This window comes from Phalacrocorax aristotelis, chromosome 2 (assembly GCF_949628215.1).
Source record: "Phalacrocorax aristotelis chromosome 2, bGulAri2.1, whole genome shotgun sequence".
Lineage (NCBI taxonomy): Eukaryota > Metazoa > Chordata > Aves > Suliformes > Phalacrocoracidae > Phalacrocorax > Phalacrocorax aristotelis.
The window spans coordinates 15150034-15169489 of NC_134277.1; the positions used below are offsets into that span (position 1 = coordinate 15150034).

At 39.4% G+C, this 19456-nt stretch overlaps 1 protein-coding gene across 2 annotated transcripts in view; it reads right to left on the minus strand.

The window, feature by feature from the left end:
- CCNY (cyclin Y) overlaps positions 1–19456 on the minus strand; it is a 130897-nt gene that overhangs the window by 32880 nt on the left and 78561 nt on the right. The window contains exons 3-5 of one of the 2 annotated variants that reach the window (XM_075082426.1): positions 15625–15659; positions 3611–3711; positions 27–62 (exon numbers count right to left, since the gene is read on the minus strand). In XM_075082426.1, coding sequence (XP_074938527.1) covers positions 27–62; positions 3611–3711; positions 15625–15659 — 172 coding nt within the window. The remainder of the gene's footprint in view (positions 1–26; positions 63–3610; positions 3712–15624; positions 15660–19456) is intronic. The other variant, XM_075082427.1, reaches the window with a different exon arrangement.

A 19456-nucleotide genomic window follows, 5' to 3' on the forward strand; every position in this document is an offset into this window, starting at 1 on the left:
AGAACAAGATTTCATTATTCACATACCTGTTTTTGATGTGGTAATATATTGCAAGAGCTACACTGTAAAGAAAAATACAGAGTTAATCTCAGGACTGTCAAATTATATTATCTGTCATATTATCATGCAAATTTATAACCTAGCACAATGCATGACAAAGTATGCTCAACAGCCTGTTTTCTTCTGTTTGGTGTTAGATAACCAGGAAAACTGCTGTAAATAGACAATTTGATAATATTTGTTCAACACACTCCAAGTGCCTCCTTTTCTCTAGTAATGAAATACCTTACAAAAATCCTCATATGACACAAACCAAGTTGCACATACCTTCCATTTAATGCCCTACTCCACTGTGGTCAATGCTGAAACACCCACTGACTTCCAAGGCTGAAGATAAGGCATCACACGCATCAGACATTCTCTTTTATTGTCTGCTAATGCTGCCAGGCTAACATGAAACGCTTTAATCACTGTTGTCTTATGATTTTATATTTAAATCCCTTAACTTCTGGCTTGCTTTGTTTGTAGTTACTCACAAACCAGACTCAAATACCAGGTTCTTAGAGTTTTGTGGCATCAAGTTACTTATTTTAACTCTGGAAAGACAACTCCCTGATTAACTTACTGAATTATGCATTTCCCATGTTCTCAACCACACACCCAAGTAACTCTGCTTATATTCTGTGCAACAACAAAACACATCTTTATATTCACAGAAAGCTAAGATTTTAATTACGTATTCAAGTAACTGATCTCATCCACATTTGAGACTGATGGAAACTGAGACATGGCTTCTCGTTGTTGTTCTCCAGTTTCCAACTCACAATTCCAGCTTTATCGAAGGACACACACTTTACCCATGACAGAGCTTTATTAAAGGATAAAGCAGAACCAGCACTCCCTACTTGTTCCAGCAGCATAAAACCCAGGCAAAGCTAAAGGGAAAGGAGGAGGGAGAAGGGAGTTCACCAATTCTATTTGTTGACAATTTGTTTTGTCAGTGATTCACTGTAAGATGCTTACATCTAACTCTGACGAAAAATTCCCCTCCTTTTCTTTTCCATAAAAGGCCTTTTAAAAGAGTCAATTGGTTGCCCTGTGATTTTATTCCAGAATTTTTACATGAAAAACAGACATGCTGCCTGTTGGGAAAAAAAACATGTTGGAGGGACCTCATTAGTAGATTTTTTTAAGTTATTTCAGGTTTAGTTGTGTTTGGAGTTTTTTTTTTTTCTTTTGAGCAGCCATGCAGTGGAAAATTTTTTTTAGTTGAAAGTAAATACATTTTACTGACTTTATATGAGCATTATAGCTTTTACCTGGCTGCATTAGAAGTTTTTAGATCATAAATGCTTCTTAAATTTTTTCTATAGAAGGAATTAAAAGATACTGTGTACTGTGGACATTTAAAGGACACAAGCCCCACTGAACACAAAAAACACATTCATGAATGAATTTAATTCGACAGAAAGCTATTCGCAAAATTAATGAATCCTAAAATTTATTTTTAAATTATGCCCTTAGAAACACACTCGCAGCTCCAGTTCACTTTTTGAAAGCTGATGCAAGAATCTATGTGCAGAACTCTGCTTGGTGCCCATATGGTTGCTTCTGTAAAAAAAAGTCAAATAAGTTTAGGAAAATAATTACTATTTAGAAATCTATACGAGAATCTGAAGGTCTTTCAGAGCTGTAATAGATGAACTTACATCCAACTTACATTCTGTTTTCATACGCTGGCTCAGCTAGGGCTCCATGTTTAGGACAGAAGCTTATGAAGCTTTCCATCACCCTACCCTGGCCACCCCACTGCTACTGCAGATCTCCAGTAGGTGCACTAATATTTTAAGTACACCAGTCCATAACATGACCCAGAAGAAATAAATGAGCTGGCTGAAACACATCACTCAGATTTACCTACATGCAACAGACATTTATCTGCAGAGACTGCCAGAATGGGGTCAAGAAATGTAGTGGTACTACAAAAGCAATAATCCTGCAATCTCCCCACCCTTAAATCTGTTAAACGTGCAGCCAGACAGGAAAGAAGTGGAGGAAAAGACTCCTCACCCAGAGACCACATGTGCCAGAGTCCAGTTTGTTACCCCACATAACCCCTGTTCAAACTCTCTGACCCTTTGCAGCTTCCAACCCTTCCCATGCTGGCAGCCGGGCCCCAGCCCTGCACAACTCCTCCCACCCGGATCCAGAGCCGGCTCTTCCAGCCTGACATGCACCCTCTCCTCCCTACAGCTCTGCCCCCTGCCTCTGCACCCCAAGTCTCTCCCAAACATCACCACCTTGCTCCCCCCCCAACTTGTCTTTCTGTCGCCTCTTTCACGAGACTCCTGCTGGGCACCGTGGTCTGCTGAAAATGCTCTCAGCTGCTGCTGCAGCCAACGGAACCCATCTCTTCTTTCCGTGAGCAGTCTCAGTTCTGAAGCAAAAAGGGACCCGAAATCCACCCAAAAGGCTGCAGTTACAAAAATCTGCATACAAAGGATTTTAGAGCAGAAGAGTATGATATTCCAGGAGGGGAGAAAAAAAAAAACCTCAAAAAATGAAAATCTTTTTTCCAGTGTTCATCTGAAGTATTTTAAAGTTACTAATTAAAGAAACTCGAGGAAAAGCAAGACTGTATTTCAGACAGAAATAGCTGATGAGCAGTAAGGTGTCAGTCTGACTGCAAATCCCTTCTCCACTCCCCTCTTTTTATCTTAAACAGAAAAATCAAGAACATTTTTTAGTGACCATCAACATTACAAACTCCTTTGGACGTGTTAGTCTGAATATATTTGTCTCTCATGTAAGTATCTCTGTAGCACAGATTTTGTCTTAATAAATTTTTGCATTTGAGTACACCAAGGCAATGACCCTACAAACAACTCAAGAGGGTATATCAGCAATCATAATAAACAAACAGCATAAAACGCCTGAGCATTTGTTATCTCATTTTTTCCCCTCACCATACAAATTGTAAAGAACAATACTCTATATATATCCATTTCATTTCTCTACAAATATAAAAAGGTACCAGTGAAACCTGAAATGATATCTGAAACGTCACCCAAGAGTAAGCCCATGTGCTCACCACATACAAAGCTCCCTGCTGCTGTGTAATAAACTGGCTGTGCCCTTGTATTCAATAAGGAAATGAATCTGGAAGCAATTAATTTCATTTTAATCAGAAAACTGGAAGGAAAGCTTAGCAAATAAGTATTTTCTCATGAACAAAAGAGAGTTCTTCCATTTCTGATAATTCCAGAATTCTCAATAAACAAGTACCCAAGTAAGTTTTGAGGACTCATCCAAAACAAGTACCCAGTTGAACGTGGAAGCACAAGGATTTCAGCTGCTGGAATCTGAGATCCTTAATTGCTGCTTTATATTGAGATATGCAGTACTGGAAGTTTGATTCTGCATGGGCCTAAAATAAGAGTAATACCCTTTGCTCATCCTATTTACTGCCTCTGAAGCATGACTGGATTAAATAAATTCACTACTTCAAAATCTAAAACCTTTGAAGCTTACTTACCAATGGTTCAGAAATACGTATACATAAATACATATATATAATATAGGTTCTGGAAAAGAAAATTATAAAACCTACCATTTGATGGTATACTTGAGGTTTGGTTGACTGACTGTGCTGTCATCCAGGAAAATTGTGGAGCAGGAACTGTACTTCCTTCTCAACTGCCCAGGAGGATGCTATGAAAAACATGCAAAAGAACAATGGCAATTATGTAACACCAAAGCATTTTTCTGAGGAGATGTGAGAATTTAGAAAAAACAAATTTCTCTGTCTCTCACAATGACGCACACAGTAATGTGATCATGTTTTGAAGCAGTTCAGAAAGTTCAGAAATAATTACCAGTGCAAAACTCCCTGCCTCAGCCTTGACTAACGCTTTCAAGTCCCAATCTCCCCTCCGTCCCTCATTCCCCAAAACCACGCAAAAATGTTTCTGCAGAATTACTCAAATACATACATATACTGGAAAGCCAAGATGAACAGACCTTTGTTTCTGTCCTCATTACAAAAGATTAAGTAGAAGAGTAGAAAAGAAATCATGTTAACAATGAGGACTGATTTAGAAACAGATACAAAACCATGCTTGGAGAAAACAGAATTAAAAAAAAAAAGAAAAGCCAACAAACAAACCCTAACAGAACCAAGTAGGGGAAAGAGGTCTTTATAGTAAAACTGCTAAAACTCTAAAAATTAGTAGGAAAAAATGAGAAAAAATTAATTAATCAAGAATAGATTGTTATTAGACAAGAAGAAAATTGATCAAGGGATGTAAGAGAAATTGGATATGCAAATAAATAAAAAAATATATCTCTTAATAGAAAAAGTTTTCAACAGATTTCAATCCTATTTCTGCACTACCATAGGAAAACACTGGAAAGGTCGGCCACAAATGCCATTGACAACACTACTTATTTCTGAAGATTTTTTTGCTGAGAGGGCTTCTCCATCAGCTGTTTAGAGCAGCCAGCACTCCACCGGTCTAAAGAGAATAGTTTCATCATATCAGCTAACAGCTATCACAGTCATTAAAGCTCTATGATTTTATCCTTGCTTATTCCACCTACACGAGTGAATAACTTGACCAAGAACCTGTGTCAGGAAAGCTCAGATCAGTCAAATTACATGTTTAACTTAGAACAGAGTAGATTTAAAATTCATTTGGCACATCCACATGACAATTTTCATTTGCCTTACAATGAATTGTTTCCAGCATTTCAGAGGAGAGACCAATGTCATTACCATTGGTGGAATCCACAGACATTTAGCAGCTCAGAGCAACTGAGTACCCAGGCTACAGTCCTGCGACTCCTACCTCAGTACATCTTCCCCTGCCTTATTTCCAAAACCAATACTATTTCAAGTGCCAGCACTCCATTATCTCACTAATGTTTCATTTTCCACAGGCAGCAGACTACTTAGAAGCATTCAATAGATACAGAACAGACAGACTCCTGGTAAAACCTACATGCATCTGAGTCATCCTTCTGTTTTTCCCAGCTATGAGCAAAAGAGCATTCAAAGTCTTCCATTAATTGAAGAAAATTTTCTGAAGCTGTTGCAATTGTAGAAATATTATGTTGAAATGATTTCTAAGTTCAGGAACAAATTCCATCAAGGTCCCCCACTTGACCAATAAATTTGTTGGCTGAATTGCGTTTCTTGGAAATGAAAAAGTGGAAAATATTATCGCTCTCAAAAATTCTCCAGGAGTTTGGAAAGGTAATTTGCAATACTTTGGAGGCTCATGATCCATTCACCTTCCAAGCAAGGCAACAAACAGAAAATTTAGAAGCTCTGATCGCATTAATGCTGTAAAACGTATTAACTAGCACTGACATATACAGACAGAATGACTAGGGGACAGGTGATTTATAGCTTTTATTCTACCACAGCTTAGTTCAAATTTCTGGATTAGACTGTTAGGTACCTTCTGAAGGCATGACAGAAGCAAAGCAACTAAAAAACAATGGAAAACAAGACTGTTTAGTGGTTGAAAAAAAAGACAGAAGTACAGACAATTCAGCATCATTTAAAAAAGAGCACATGGAAAGTTTTAATTCTACATTTTAGATGTCAACATGTTTTAATGGTTTAGATAAAATTTAAGATAAATGGACTGGAGTCATTCAAAGCAAGCATGAGTGAAAAAAACAGAAAAGAACTCTGTTACAACACCACTATCAGACTGAAATTTTCTTATGTAAACAGCACTTCGACATTTGATACACGTCAATAACCAGAGCCACACACCTTATTTCTGAAACTACCACATCACAGAACTCTCCACGACTTTCAGCCCACATCACACTTCGTTAGGCCTAGAACTTTTCACACTTCAGAAAAATACGTGGTGTCTCATGCCTCACTTTCTGTTCGTAACAACTTGGCAGGAAGGGGTACCTCTTCCAGTCTGAAGAATGGTGCCAAGCGTAAACCTACTATCTTGGGTAGATACACACATTTGTGCCATGTGAATAACTAACCTATCAGTACACCAACATTCCCAGTTTCTACTCTGACATCCAACTGCAGCCACATGGTATGCCAGGTAACAGACTTTCTACCTTTTCCAAATTACTGGAAAACACCCTCAGTTTCACATTCTAGCCTGACTAAGCTGGAAGACATCTCAAGTCCCACAGTTCAGTCAAACAGGCTTTTCTGATCCTCCATAAAATGCTGCAGGAGAATCTTGTCCATCCTTGCAAAGGACAAAAGAGGAGCATCGTCTCAGTATTCTGCACTGTCCTATATAGTAACCCTCTTCTGTGTCCATTTCAGTGAAGTCCACCCAAAACTGTACAAGAGCTTAATGCCTTCATGTTTCAAGACCATCATGTCTGACCACAAAAATCTTCCATGTAGACAAATTAGAGATGCTCTAAGCAAGAAAAATCAGAACAGCTGAGAAAGAATATAGAGTCTTCGAAGAAATCAGCCAAACCCTCTGTCATTAACGGGATTCTTCTCAGTTTCTGTCCCACCATTAAGGGAAAGAAAGGACTGGTGCAGCTCCTTTTGTAATTCTTCATATGCAAACACTACAGTGAGCATAGGACACGTGGAGGCTTTGCAATCTCTGCCATAACAAATATTTACAAATTAAAACCTCATTGGTGGGATTCACTTTAAATGTACTTTAACTTGCAGTAGTAGTATTTTTGCACACAAACTGAGATGCAGTAGATGTCGTGCTTCTCAACTTCAGCAAGACTTCTGATTTAATCTCATGTAAAATTCCCAAAGGGCAGAACAAGGAAAACTTGGTAGGTAAAAACTACTTGGAAACTACTCTGGTTACCCAGGGACCACTTTCAATCTGGAAGGTTGAAGTAAGGGACGTTCCAACAGAGGTCTGGTCTACTCAATGTAAAACATTGAGCAATAAACTCTGGTAACAGAACCAAGGTTTTCTTTACTGTATTTGCAGCTGATATTAACTTGTGGAAAACAAAAATAAAAAAAAGAAAATTAGAAAACAAGGTTACAATCCAGAACAATCCTGACAAATCTGGGAATTGGTCTGCACCAAAATATATCCCTGCAATCGATTAAGAACAGACACAAGGCTGTACATTTAGAGAAGAACCATTTGTCTAAATATAACATGGGCAAGCAACTGTCAAGGCTATCATCAAAAGGATGTGCAGATCACGTAACAAATTCAGTTTTTTATAAAAAAGTAAAATACCATATAGGGTTTATAAATAGAGTTACCATGTATACAACAGGATGGAGTACCTGTCCACTCTGCTTAGCTGGAATATTACATCCAGTTTTGACCACCAAAATTTAAGAAAGATGAATTTATTCCAAAGAGTCAAGAAAAGAGAGCAAGATTAATCAGAGGTTTGAAAGACTTGATTTAGAAGGAAAAACTGAAAGACTGGAGAGGTTTTCTCCAGGAACAAAGCAGTAATACTGGCCTTAAGTCGTGTTGAAGGGAGTTCCAAGGAAGAGAATGTTGTTCTCCATTATCATTATGGATGGGATAAGAAAGAGCAGGTTTATATTGAACAAGAGAAAATTAAGATTGGACATGAAAGTACAAGAGGAAGTGATAGCAAAAAAATACTCCACCCCAAACTATCACCTTTTTCTAATGGCAGGGACAGATTGAGTGACTTGAACAGTGATAGAGTCTCCATCACTGAAATTTTTGAAGAGAAGTAGAACAAATACATGCCAGGAATATCTTAGATGCTCTGAGGCAAGAAACCAGACTGAACAACCCCTTGAGATGAATTCTGGAACAATTCCCTACCATTTTGTGTTTTCTTCTGGTGGAGAGGATTCATAGCTCTTTACTTCAGAAGCAGTTGTTATTTTTCTCATTTCAACCAAAGACGTTCATCAAGAAATTTTGGCAATGTAGGTTACAATGAATACATAATAGCTGTTTTCTAGAATTTCTTTACAGAAAAGGATGTATAATGGGAAAAAAAATGCTTTCTAACTTGCTAAGCTTATACATGCGTTACAAAACAAGCTCTAAGAGATCAAGATTCAATTTAATGCCAGGTGCTTCTAGCTCTTAAAAACAGCAGTTTTCCCCTCTTGCACAGCTAGTACTAAGGAAATACCACTGCTTTATTTTTCTCCCAGCTTCATCCTGAAACTCCAACTTTCTATATCATGTTTGGTTTAAGATGTTTGAACAATATGATTTACTTGAAGTTTACATAAAATACCTCTTACCAGAAATGGTATGGCTTAGTTTACCATCAAAATCATACAAGCTCTGCAGCATGGCTTCTGTGTAACTGCTATGAAAGGAATCACAACAAATTCCTAATTCACAATGAGAATACACAAAATGATGAATTTCTCTGACACTTCATTTTAGCAACACTCAGAAGTTAAACCTGAATTTGTGGGAAAAGCAAAGTGTTGCTATTTCTTTTGTTAAAATAGTCATTTCAGGGTAGTTTTGGGTAGAAACATCTAATGGATGGGTGCATACAGACCAAAACTCACATTCAGAATTGACCAGAAGGGGTACCAGCCAGCTCTGTCCTGTAAGCACTTTAGCCACACTAGTATGGCACTCTGCTCTGACGCTCAGCGGGATTGTTCCTCTGGACACAACGCTTCCCTAATGAAGCTATTCAGCTTTTGTACCACAGCTGGCCTTCAGCCAGTCAGCTTCCAGTTCAGCAGAGGAGCTTTAGGCTTTTCTGGTCTTTGCACTTGTCCATCAAAAGATAATTTGCAGCTTCTGTCCTGAATAATGATAGTACTGTCTCTTCTTCCATCAAACCAGGTGTAAGTTATTCACAGTTACTGCATGATTTTAAAAGGTACTATTAAATAGTATTTCCCCCATGGAAAAATTGAGGCCTGCTTGTACCCGTCCGTGGAGATATGCCCATTAGCTTCCAGGCAGTAGAGGCTGGCCAAACTCCTAATAGGCAAAACTGGCATGTAAAAGTACACATGAAGCCGAATTACAACAGCAAACAAAAATACCAGGACTACTTCTGACTTGGAAAAGGGAGGTTCCTATCTTGGGGATCTTCTGTTACTTCAGGACATAATTTAGTCTGACAACATTTTTCACAGAAGAAACATGATTTTACAGGTCAAAGTGTTTCCAAAATCAAGCAAGCCATGTAACACAATTCTCTGAACGGCTCTGCAAACCTCTGCATTTATTTTCATCTTGCATCATTTGATACTACAGCACAACTGTCCACATTTAGTGGCTAAACGGGGGTAATTTCACCTGACCAAATGCTACAGAAAACTGCACCATTGTCTGCTCACCCTTCTCTGTCAACCTCTACAATAAAAAAAAGATCCAGTCCAACCACTCTTGAGTAATAGCCATTGTACCTTATCAGTCTATTATATGACTCAACCTTGTCCTCAGTTGATTAGTCTCGCCAATAATGTCCAAAACTGATGCCTTAGACTAGATCTGTACTTGCAAGTTTTTCTGCTCTCAAAGCTTGTCCTTACTCATGTCAACTATAGAAAACTATGTCAGAGTACCAGCAAGCTCCTGCGGGGCTTGGCAACCACAGGTAAACTCTTCTGTAGCACACACAGACCCTACTTAACCACTGATAAACCACCCTGTTTTACAAACCTGAAAAGATCAAAATATTTCTTTGAACACTAAAAGCAGCTCAAAGGCTTATATTTACATAGCATGTAATTGCTAGTGTTGTGCAATTTGACCAGAGGGACTTTACTAGGCTCCCAGCAGAGCAAGCATCGTACAGCAACCTTGTAAAAGTCCTCTCCTGTGTGCTCTCATTCCACCTGAAAAGTTACTTTTTGTTTCTTCCCCTACAAAAGTTTGCCACTTCATAGAACTTATTGCCTCGAGGCTGATAGGAGAGGTAAAATTCTTCACCCTAGAAGACAGGAAAAGAAGCAAGGGTCTGAAAGACATTAGGAAAAACATTTCAAACAGTAAGTTTAAGCAAGCCATTAGAGAAACCCTGTCGATTCTAACTTATTGGAAGCCTGAAAAAGCATCTTAAACAGCATCTGTTAGTAATGGCATCAGTATAAGGAATCTGCTAGATGGGCCAGATGGCCTATAAAGGTCCCCTCTAGACCTGGTTGAGGTTTTTTTGTGATCTTGCAATGGAGAGGAGTAAAGATCAGATTAAGTAATGTCTAGGAGAGCTTCAAGGGCACCTAAGAAGTCTCTAATCAATCTTCCAGTTTATCTTGTTCTTCTCTTTGAGTAAGGAATGTCATTTACAATATCTTAAGAAATCTGGACAGCAATTATAAACGTTTACAATAGCCAGTCTCAGACACCTAACAAAAAAAAAACGATTCACATTTTATGTTGTGCTTTGCATTTTTCATGGATTAAAGAACTGTTTAGACTACCATATTTACTCTTATAATTGCTGGCTGAAAGTGTTTGTAAAAGTACTAGGCATGTGCCTGGTAATCAATAGGGAAGGAGAACAGCCTTTTTATCCACCCTGACAGGAAAACTTGGGGGCTGCACATGCGCAAATACCATACATAATTTCAAGCATGCAAAAAGGCTCACAGAAATTGCTTGCACTGCACTACATACAGCAAAAGGCCACTCCATTCTCCACTAGCCCCATCAGCAGGACTGCCACTGAGAAGAAGCTTCCCCTGATGTGCATCACTACAGGGTCACTTACAGGGACCAGGGTTCTGACATGAATAATGCCCAGGAACTCTTCCCCAGGATGCTGAAAAAATTTTGGCCTGTACACAGATGTTTGTTTTTCTCCTTGGAATGATAGAAACAGTATTATTCTGGGATTTGAACATCCAGTTGCCAGGATAGCAGACTGTAAGTTGGTCCAGATCCCTAAACAAGAAGATGCTGAAAGGAAGCTATTGCTACAAGGCTAATGAAGGGTCTCCAGAATTAAAACAAAAAAAAAATGTGCTGAGGAGAGATACTACTTCCCTTTTCTGCAGGATTTCTCTTCCTTTGGAAATACTTCGATATGCAAAAACTCCCCTTATTTTTAGTGGATATTACTGGTCATAAACCCAAACTCAACTTTAAAAGTACATCTTGTCAAAACGAGAAGAAAGTACTTTAGCAAATGGCATTTTCTTCTTGTCTGAAAGGGAAAGTGTCTAGCAAAAACTTGATAGAGAAATCATAGAATCACAGAATCATAGAATACTTTGGGTTGGAAGAGACCTTTGAAAGTCACCTAGTCCAATCCCCTTGCAATGAGCAGGGACATCTTTAACTAGATCAGGCTGCTCAGAGCCCCGTCCAACCTGGCCTTGAATGTTTCCAGGGATGGGGCATCTGCCACCTCTCTGGGCAACCTGGGCCAGTGTGTCACCACCCTCGTTGTGAAAAATTTCTTCCTTATACCTAGTCTAGATCTACCCTCTTATACTTTAAAACCATTACCCCTTGTCCTATCGCAACAGGCCCTGCTAAAAAGTTTGTCCCCACCTTTCTTGTAAGCCCCCTTTAAGTACCGAAAGGCCACAATAAGGTGTCCCCAGAGCCTTCTCTCCTCCAGGCTGAACAACCCCAACTCTCTCATCCCTTCCTCACAGAAGAGGTGTTCCATCCCTCTGATCATTTTTATGGCCTCCTCTGGACCCCCTCCAACAGGTCCATGTCTTTCCTGTGCTCCAGAGCTGGACACATAGCTCCAGGTGGGGTCTCACCAGAGCGGAGCAGAGGGGCAGAATCACCTCCCTTGCCCGGCTGGCCATGCTTCTTTTGATGACGCCCAGGATATGGTTGGCATTCTGGGCTGCAAGCGCACGTTGTTGGTTCATGTCCAGCTTTTCATCTACCAGTAACCCCAAGTCCTTCTCGGCAGACTGTATTGATACTGGGGGTTACCCCAACCCAGGTGAAGGACCTTGCACGCTTGGTGTTGCTGAACCTCATGTGGGCCCACTTCTCCAGCTTGTCCAGGTCTCTCTGGATGGCATCCTGTCCCTCAGGCATGTTAACCGCACCGCTCAGCTTGGTGTCGCCTGCAGACTTGCTGAGGGTGCACTTGATCCCACTGCCTATGTCACTGATGAAAATATTTTTATATTATTTTTATAATCACTTTTTCCCTCCCCTGCCCTGCTCTTTTCCCCTGCTAAAAAATAATCACCGAGTACAAAGAACTAGCTACTGCAAACAATAATAAAAAATTCACTTTCTCCACCCACTCCCCCAAAAAAACCCATAAAACATGCCTTCTTATTTGCTTCCCTTGTACAGGCAGAGATACTGATGCAATCTCACCTCTCTGAAAAAAGGAAACGCCTCTATCTCAGTCTGCATCTTTATCCCCCTCAGCAGCTTGACTAAGCAGATTAAATGACAAGACAAGTGCTCACTGAGGCAGCATTAAAGCCGTAACAAAGAACAACAACTGCCAGTTCAACAGGAAAGGGAAGTAAGAGTCTGCTGCAGCTGCTTAGAAATTAAAATAGGCTGGAAGAAAGCAAACACGCCAGGTACACTGTAGGTAGGTATGCGAAGGATCCAGCACCATCCCCAATCTGTCATCTGTCTCCCTGGCTCTGTGGAAAAACTGAGATATGATGGCTTCTCCATAGCACCCTGTCAACCCCAATGCATGCCTTCCCCACCCCAAAAAAAGAACAGCTACTGGCTGTTCCATCACACCTACTGACAAGGTGAATCTGAAACTTGGCAACTGCCAGCCCTGGACAAAGCACAATAAATCAAAGCAGGAACCCACTATTTGTATTTGGAGATGAAAGGAAACTATTCAGCCAATTAAAATATTCTACAAAAAAAGAACAAGCAAGAAAGGAAAAGAACAGTGGTGTTATACTGAGAAAGTGCATTTTTAAGTGAAAAAGAGTATTAATGATCTTTTTTTCATACATAAGGCTTTGAAACTGTATTTGTATAAACTACTATTCTCATCTATTACTACACAGAACTAGAGAAGCAGTTACTGAAGAAAAAACACAACATTTCTTGATACTCCTCTTGCTAGCTAGGGAGAGGTTAAACTCTGCTTGCAAAATAACCGATAAGATATTGCACAAAAGGATAAAAACATTTCGTTGCTCATCTTGGTTATTTGTCACAGAAGGGAGAATAAGTAAAAAAGACTAATAAAAGGAAAAAAAAAAAGATGACATTATGGAAAAAACTACAGAAGAGTGCTGCATTATGCAGAGGGGTTTTTGTAAAAGGAAGACAAAACAATACTCCAAAATTTATGTCCTCTGGCTTGTTTTCTCCAGAGCAAACGCAGGGACCTGGAACTTCACATAAACAAGGAAACAGATGAGTAGCAATAGCTCCTGTTAGAAATGCACTTAGCACACACTGAAAAATGGTGGAAAAGAACTGATCAACCAATAGGGATATCATACATTTGCTTATCTTATAAATAAGACCCATCATTTATCACATCCGATTATTAAATCTAACCATTTCCTCAAATTTCTTCTAACAAGGTGATCTAGGAAAATTATGAGGGTTCCCCACAGTCTACAAACCTAAACAGTTTCCAGTTAAAGGCCACAGCAATCACTTCAAAAATGATCACCAGTTTGTGCATCAGCTTTAGCAGATTGATTATTTAGGAGGTGCTGAAGTCAACCATATATCTGAATAACAGCTTAAATATCACAGGCCACATTTGAAAACATAGCTTATCTGTAAGTATTGTCTAAAAAACTTAACCACTTGTAAGGACAAACACAGAGAAAGTCATGGTGAGGACTTCAGTTTTGTAAAGGTTATTTTTAGCTTTGTAATTCAGAAGTAGTACTTTACAAGTACAAAGAAGTCAGACTTAAGGTAGCAGTAAACCAGACTACTGGGGGAAGTTTACATTGCTGCAACCTTAGCCAATACTTTGAATGATACTTTTGGAAAAAAAAAAAAAATAAAAATAAAAGGAAATTAGGTTTAGCACTTAGGGTAGCAACTGGTTGAGCTGCTACAGTTTGCACCCAACAACACAGTTCCTCAGTGATATGATCATCCCACCCTTTTCTGCAACGACTTGGTGGATTTACAATAGTGTGCTTCCAGCAGCATTTGTAATAGTCACCTTTGTGCAATCCACCAGACTAATCCACTTGCTGTCTGCTTAGTTCAGAACACAACTTTTACATGACATGAAATGATTCAGGACACATGAGGATTTGATCCATGACACAAGGTGGACACAGAAACTGTGTTGATTCCTTGCTTTGCAGTGTCTATATATTCATTTTGTTTGCATTGAATACTCCAAGTTTGAGGCTAAAAAAGCTGCTGGAAGTTACTGAGCACACATCATTAAGTGTACTTGTAAAGCTAATGGACTGGGTGCCTGTAATTTTCTAAAATTACAATTGCACTGCAAACCACCCTCATGTACACTGTAAACAATGGGAACGTTTTACAGGGAAATAAAAGGTGAGAAGCACTGAGAATACCTGCTAGCCTGGTGGGGCCAACTTTAAGGCTTTTATAAACCTCAGGGTTTTTCATTACTTTCTCAAAATCTTAACTCTTGGGAAACTATGAAAATCTCAGCTTGCTTCTAAAGCAAGGCAGTAGTTTCAGAAACACTCAGCACAAACCATTTCTCCCAACAAATGAAGCATTCCTGCCTTTTCACCCCACTCGGCAGCTCATTCCTGCCTCCACGCCTCCCTCCCTTTCTGCAAGTGCAAGCCCTGAAGTGAATCACATTTAGCAACAGATCCATTTTAGCTTTTGGCTGTGCTGAATCTACTGGCACTCATGCTCCAACTCAGTTTACCTGGAGCTGCACAAACGTTCACCCCAGCACAAAGGGATGCAGAGACTATAAACCACATCTGCTTCTTTCAGCAGCTGTACTGGCTTAAAAACAATTCATGAAATTATGGCCTGTATTTCCAGATAGAGAAAAGTTTCAGAACTTTTCCCCATTTCACCCTAAAGGCAAATACCATTTGGGAGACAATTAATTCTCACCCTCCTCAATTTTACTGAGGCGTGACTCCAGATATTTCAGCACAAGGCTTAGCACACTGGGAACCGCTCTGGTTCCAGGTGCTTCGGTAGTACAAACAATACTAACTGGGGCAAAGAGCCTCGTCCCATACCCAAAGCAGGCTACAAGGGATTTGCTCTAAGCTTCACCAGGAATTTGATTCAAATAGAAGAGAACTGAACTGAAAAATGCCCGGGATACACAAGCGTATCAAAACCCGTCTTCGCACTTGGCACGTACCACATGTCCATCCACATTTACTTTGCATCAACGCTCGTCCGGCACTTCAGAACATCTGTGTAAACATTAAATACTGCAGCTCTCTGCTGAAGAAAACTTGCATAAAAATGCAATTTAAAGTTTTGAGGTTTTTAGTATGATTTATAAAATTATTACAATGTGTGCAGCTCTTTGTGCCAGGTACCTGTTACCTACATACACTGTTTGTGAGCATGATACTGTCTTCAAACCAACAGATCCATTCCACTAACTCAACAGCCAAGACCTATATTCTGGATCCTGATGCAGAACAGACATTTGAAGCATCAGCACCCTCTCACCAATATGGAAATCATGTGTGATAATTCTTATTTACTGTATAATACAGACAACAAGGAGAAAGCTGCATAGCGAGGCATTTTCACTTACGTGGTTTATATAGAGACTCTTGCGTTTTTCTCTCACTGCAAAAACACAAAATATGATAGAAATATTACATGACTATTTTTCCCGATTAAGCTTCTTATATACCATTTATAATAAAAAGTACAGGAGGCTATCTATGTACAACATTTTAATTGCTTTTGCACTAACCAATTTTATTTATATATCAAACACAGAAGGAACATACATCTGTATGCATAAAGGCATTTACACTCACTAGCGTAGTGATGGATTAAAATTCTCATCCATTTGGGTACTTCACCAGGTGTCTGCCAGCATGGAAAAGTAAATATGCAGTAAGCTACAGTCCAAGTTAGCAATGGATTAGCCATCCTTCACCAGTTCTCTGTGTGGATACTCCTGAGCCACCAGTGCCTTTGTGCAAGGTACCTTGCTGCAAAGTGGCCTACACTACCTTGCAGGTATGAAAGCACCTAAATAGCTACACCATGGAGTTAGCAAATTCTCATCATAGCTTACTGTGCACTAACTCCCACAGAGGAGGCCTTGAAACCATATACATTACACCACTGCCTTCTATAATGATCAAGTGCAAGGCTGAAACTATTACTCATGTCGGATATAACAATGAAAATATATTACTTTGGTGAGTATGAACCAGTCACCACAAGCAAGGGTTGCAAGTCAAAGCCACAATTAGCCAAAATATTCAGAAAGTAAACAGCAACAACAAGGGAGATAGATGTATAGAGTCTTAATTGTCAGGCAAATGCTTATTACAGCTGATTAAATATACTCCGTTTCATTTTTTTAAAGCACTTTCCCAATTAACTCACCCCATAGAGACTCTGTGGAGCTCTGTTCCAGTGAAAATACCACAGCATTTAGGATACAAGTCTGGAGGCAACTAACACATAAATCAAACTGCAGGATTAAAATAATAATGGTTTCATGCCGTAGGTGATTAAATGCACTTTGGTGCACCATGATTTGAAAGCTATGCAACCCAATGCACTTAGCAAAATAAGGGTGTTCATAATGGTGGGATAGCCTGTCCATTCCCTGTTGGATGAGAAGCCATTATTTGTGATTTTTATAAGCAAGCAGTCTCACATAAACAAGGCTATATGTGTGAATACTGTGAAATAATTGTGTTTAATGCAGACATAAAATGAAAAGAAAATAAGAAAAAACTTTTAAAAATCCTTACATAATTTTCCTCCCAGGGAGCAGAAAGGAGAATCACACATGACAGATGTTAGCCATGTCACTTAGCACATGCTCAGATCCACAATTACGGACATTGTATAAGAAACAGAATTAAACAGGAACAGCAGGAAAACTCTGATTGTCTAGTAAACAGTTAAACTGCTTAAAATCCTGCTAAAACACTGCACTACACTTAAGTTCCACACACTGCATTTATCACCAGCAAGGGACGTAAGTAATCTAAAGGGAAACAACAAAATGATGGTAGATACTCAAGTTCTAAGAACAGGCAAAGTATTTGTCTAGTATTGCATATTGCGATGATACAGGCAGTAAACATTTCTGATAAGCTGCATGTAAACCTCACAGGGTACACAACTGAAAATTAACAGCTATTAACTGCGAAATTTTGAACACAGTTAAATATTTAACAGTGTTTTAATCACAATTATACCACATACAAAGTTCTTATGGACAAAATCCTATAAAGACAGCCTGCACATACACTCCAAATTACATTTTAATAATCTTTTTCTCCTTACTTTTTCTCTTCTGTATTTTCCCTTGTATCCATTAATTCCCCAGGAAAGTTCAATCATCTATTTACCAAAGCAAGAATATCACTTACAGTTCATTCCCATTTGCTATTTCCAATCTCCAGAAGAATACATTAACGTCTCTATATGCCCCCTCACTTCTCCCTGATCAAGCACTGCTTGTGCTGCACATTCTTCTAGGCACCATATTGACCTCCTTTCCCCTATTTTCCCCATATAAAAGAAATTCAGGGACTGCAAGAAGGCAGCTGTGCTTTTGTGCTTCTGGCCCACTCTGCCATAGCGTAAGGCTCAACTCTTTCCAAAACATATGCTGATGGGGAATCGGGCATCGCAGAAACCCATTTTGTCACAACCGTTCTCTTTCGTGACCACAACCCTCCCTTTAAACAAAGGAAAGACACTTATTGCACATGGCAAAAGGCCGCTTCTGCCAAGCCAAAATGACTGTAACGAGGTAATTCCATCACTTGGCCTCAGTCAGTTCAAGGATGCTTTGCACTGCTCACACAGCACAGTATGGTCTTCAGAAGCAGACCAGACCGTAGCGTTATAATTAACCATCATTTTGAAGATAAACTCCTAACTGCAACTCCAGGCTTTTGGCTTTCAGGCACGGGGTTTTGAAGAAACGAAGCTGAACAGATTTAGAGTCAGTTTAAACAATTAAACTTCTACTTTCTTTCTAACATTTTAAAACTTCAAAGTTGGAATGAAATGCTGCAAGTGGAGACTGAGATGTTGCCAAATTGTCTTAGTTTTCCTCATTTCATGGTCAATAACCTGTTCCTATTTCTACAGGCACTTTCAATTGCTATTATTGAGCTTCGCTATAGTAGGAAGATGTATTATTCAGAAATAAAAGGTAATGAGGAAATACACATGTGTATGTGTACATGTATGTATGTTTTTCATTGAGCTGTAACAGAAACTTTCTTTGTGCAATTTCTGTAGACTATCTTAACTTTGCCCATATCAGGATTGAAGACAAAATACTTGAGGATTATATATTTTAAAAAAAAAAAAAGTCTCACATTTTGGGAGTTTGGAAATAATTTCGTATGGTTTTATCCAAGATAGCAGGCTGGTCCTAGTAAACATTAAAGAGTAAGTGCAGCTCACTTCACTTCTACCCACTACATAATTACAATTTCAATATCCTCTTTGTCTGAAGCCCAGTATTGCACTGTTACTGCAGAACTGAGCCCGTACATTGAATGTGTAAAGCCTAATGTAAGTTAGGAGAGATGGACAGCTGTAACCCACTTACAGGAAAAACCATTACCAGCACCCCAAAGTAGCAACTGTTGCCCCCCTGCTATTACAAGGAAAGGAAGTTAGATTACTGGAGTGCTACGGTTTTGGAAACCCTGGCTTAACCACAACCACACACTAAATAGTGCGTGGCTTTTCAGTCGCCTAGACCATACCGCTTACAGGCCAAACTCAGCAAACAAGGGAGAACGTGCATGAAGCACTCTGACGTTAAAGACAAAAGGTGATACTCTTTACTAGCTTCCTAAACAGAGAGAATTACTCATGTAAGACTCAGCACCTAGAAAATTCCCACAAGGAGCTGGAAACATTTAGAAAAGCAAATTTAGTTAGTAATCAAATTAGTATTTACTGTGTCTTCAACTTTTCTACAGATTCACTGAATTTTCAGGTAATTAAGGATGCATTCAGACTACAACTAAGAGGGACAGGGCAAATTTAGATGCTTAGCATAGCATCCAAGCTTCACAGAACAATGAGAAATTCAGACAGCGTAATACCCAGAGATGCCATCTCTGGTCTCCTTGCCGAGTCACTCCAGCTCATAGTTATGGACTTGGCCCTTTCCTGCTGTAAAAACACGTGGTGAACACTCAAGAGTCACAGCCAGAGCCTGGACGAAAGCTTGAGTCCTGATGTCCCTCAGCTCTTCAATATGTATATTTTAAATGTCTGCAGTTTTTTCTATAGATACATTTTCACTTACAGTCAACAGGAAGGTTTGCCAGCCCACCACTATACAAGTAAGGGAGAGAGATAGTTACATGCCCAAGTTCGGTGCTTCCAATGTTGCCAGCTCAGTTCTCCCCCTTCTA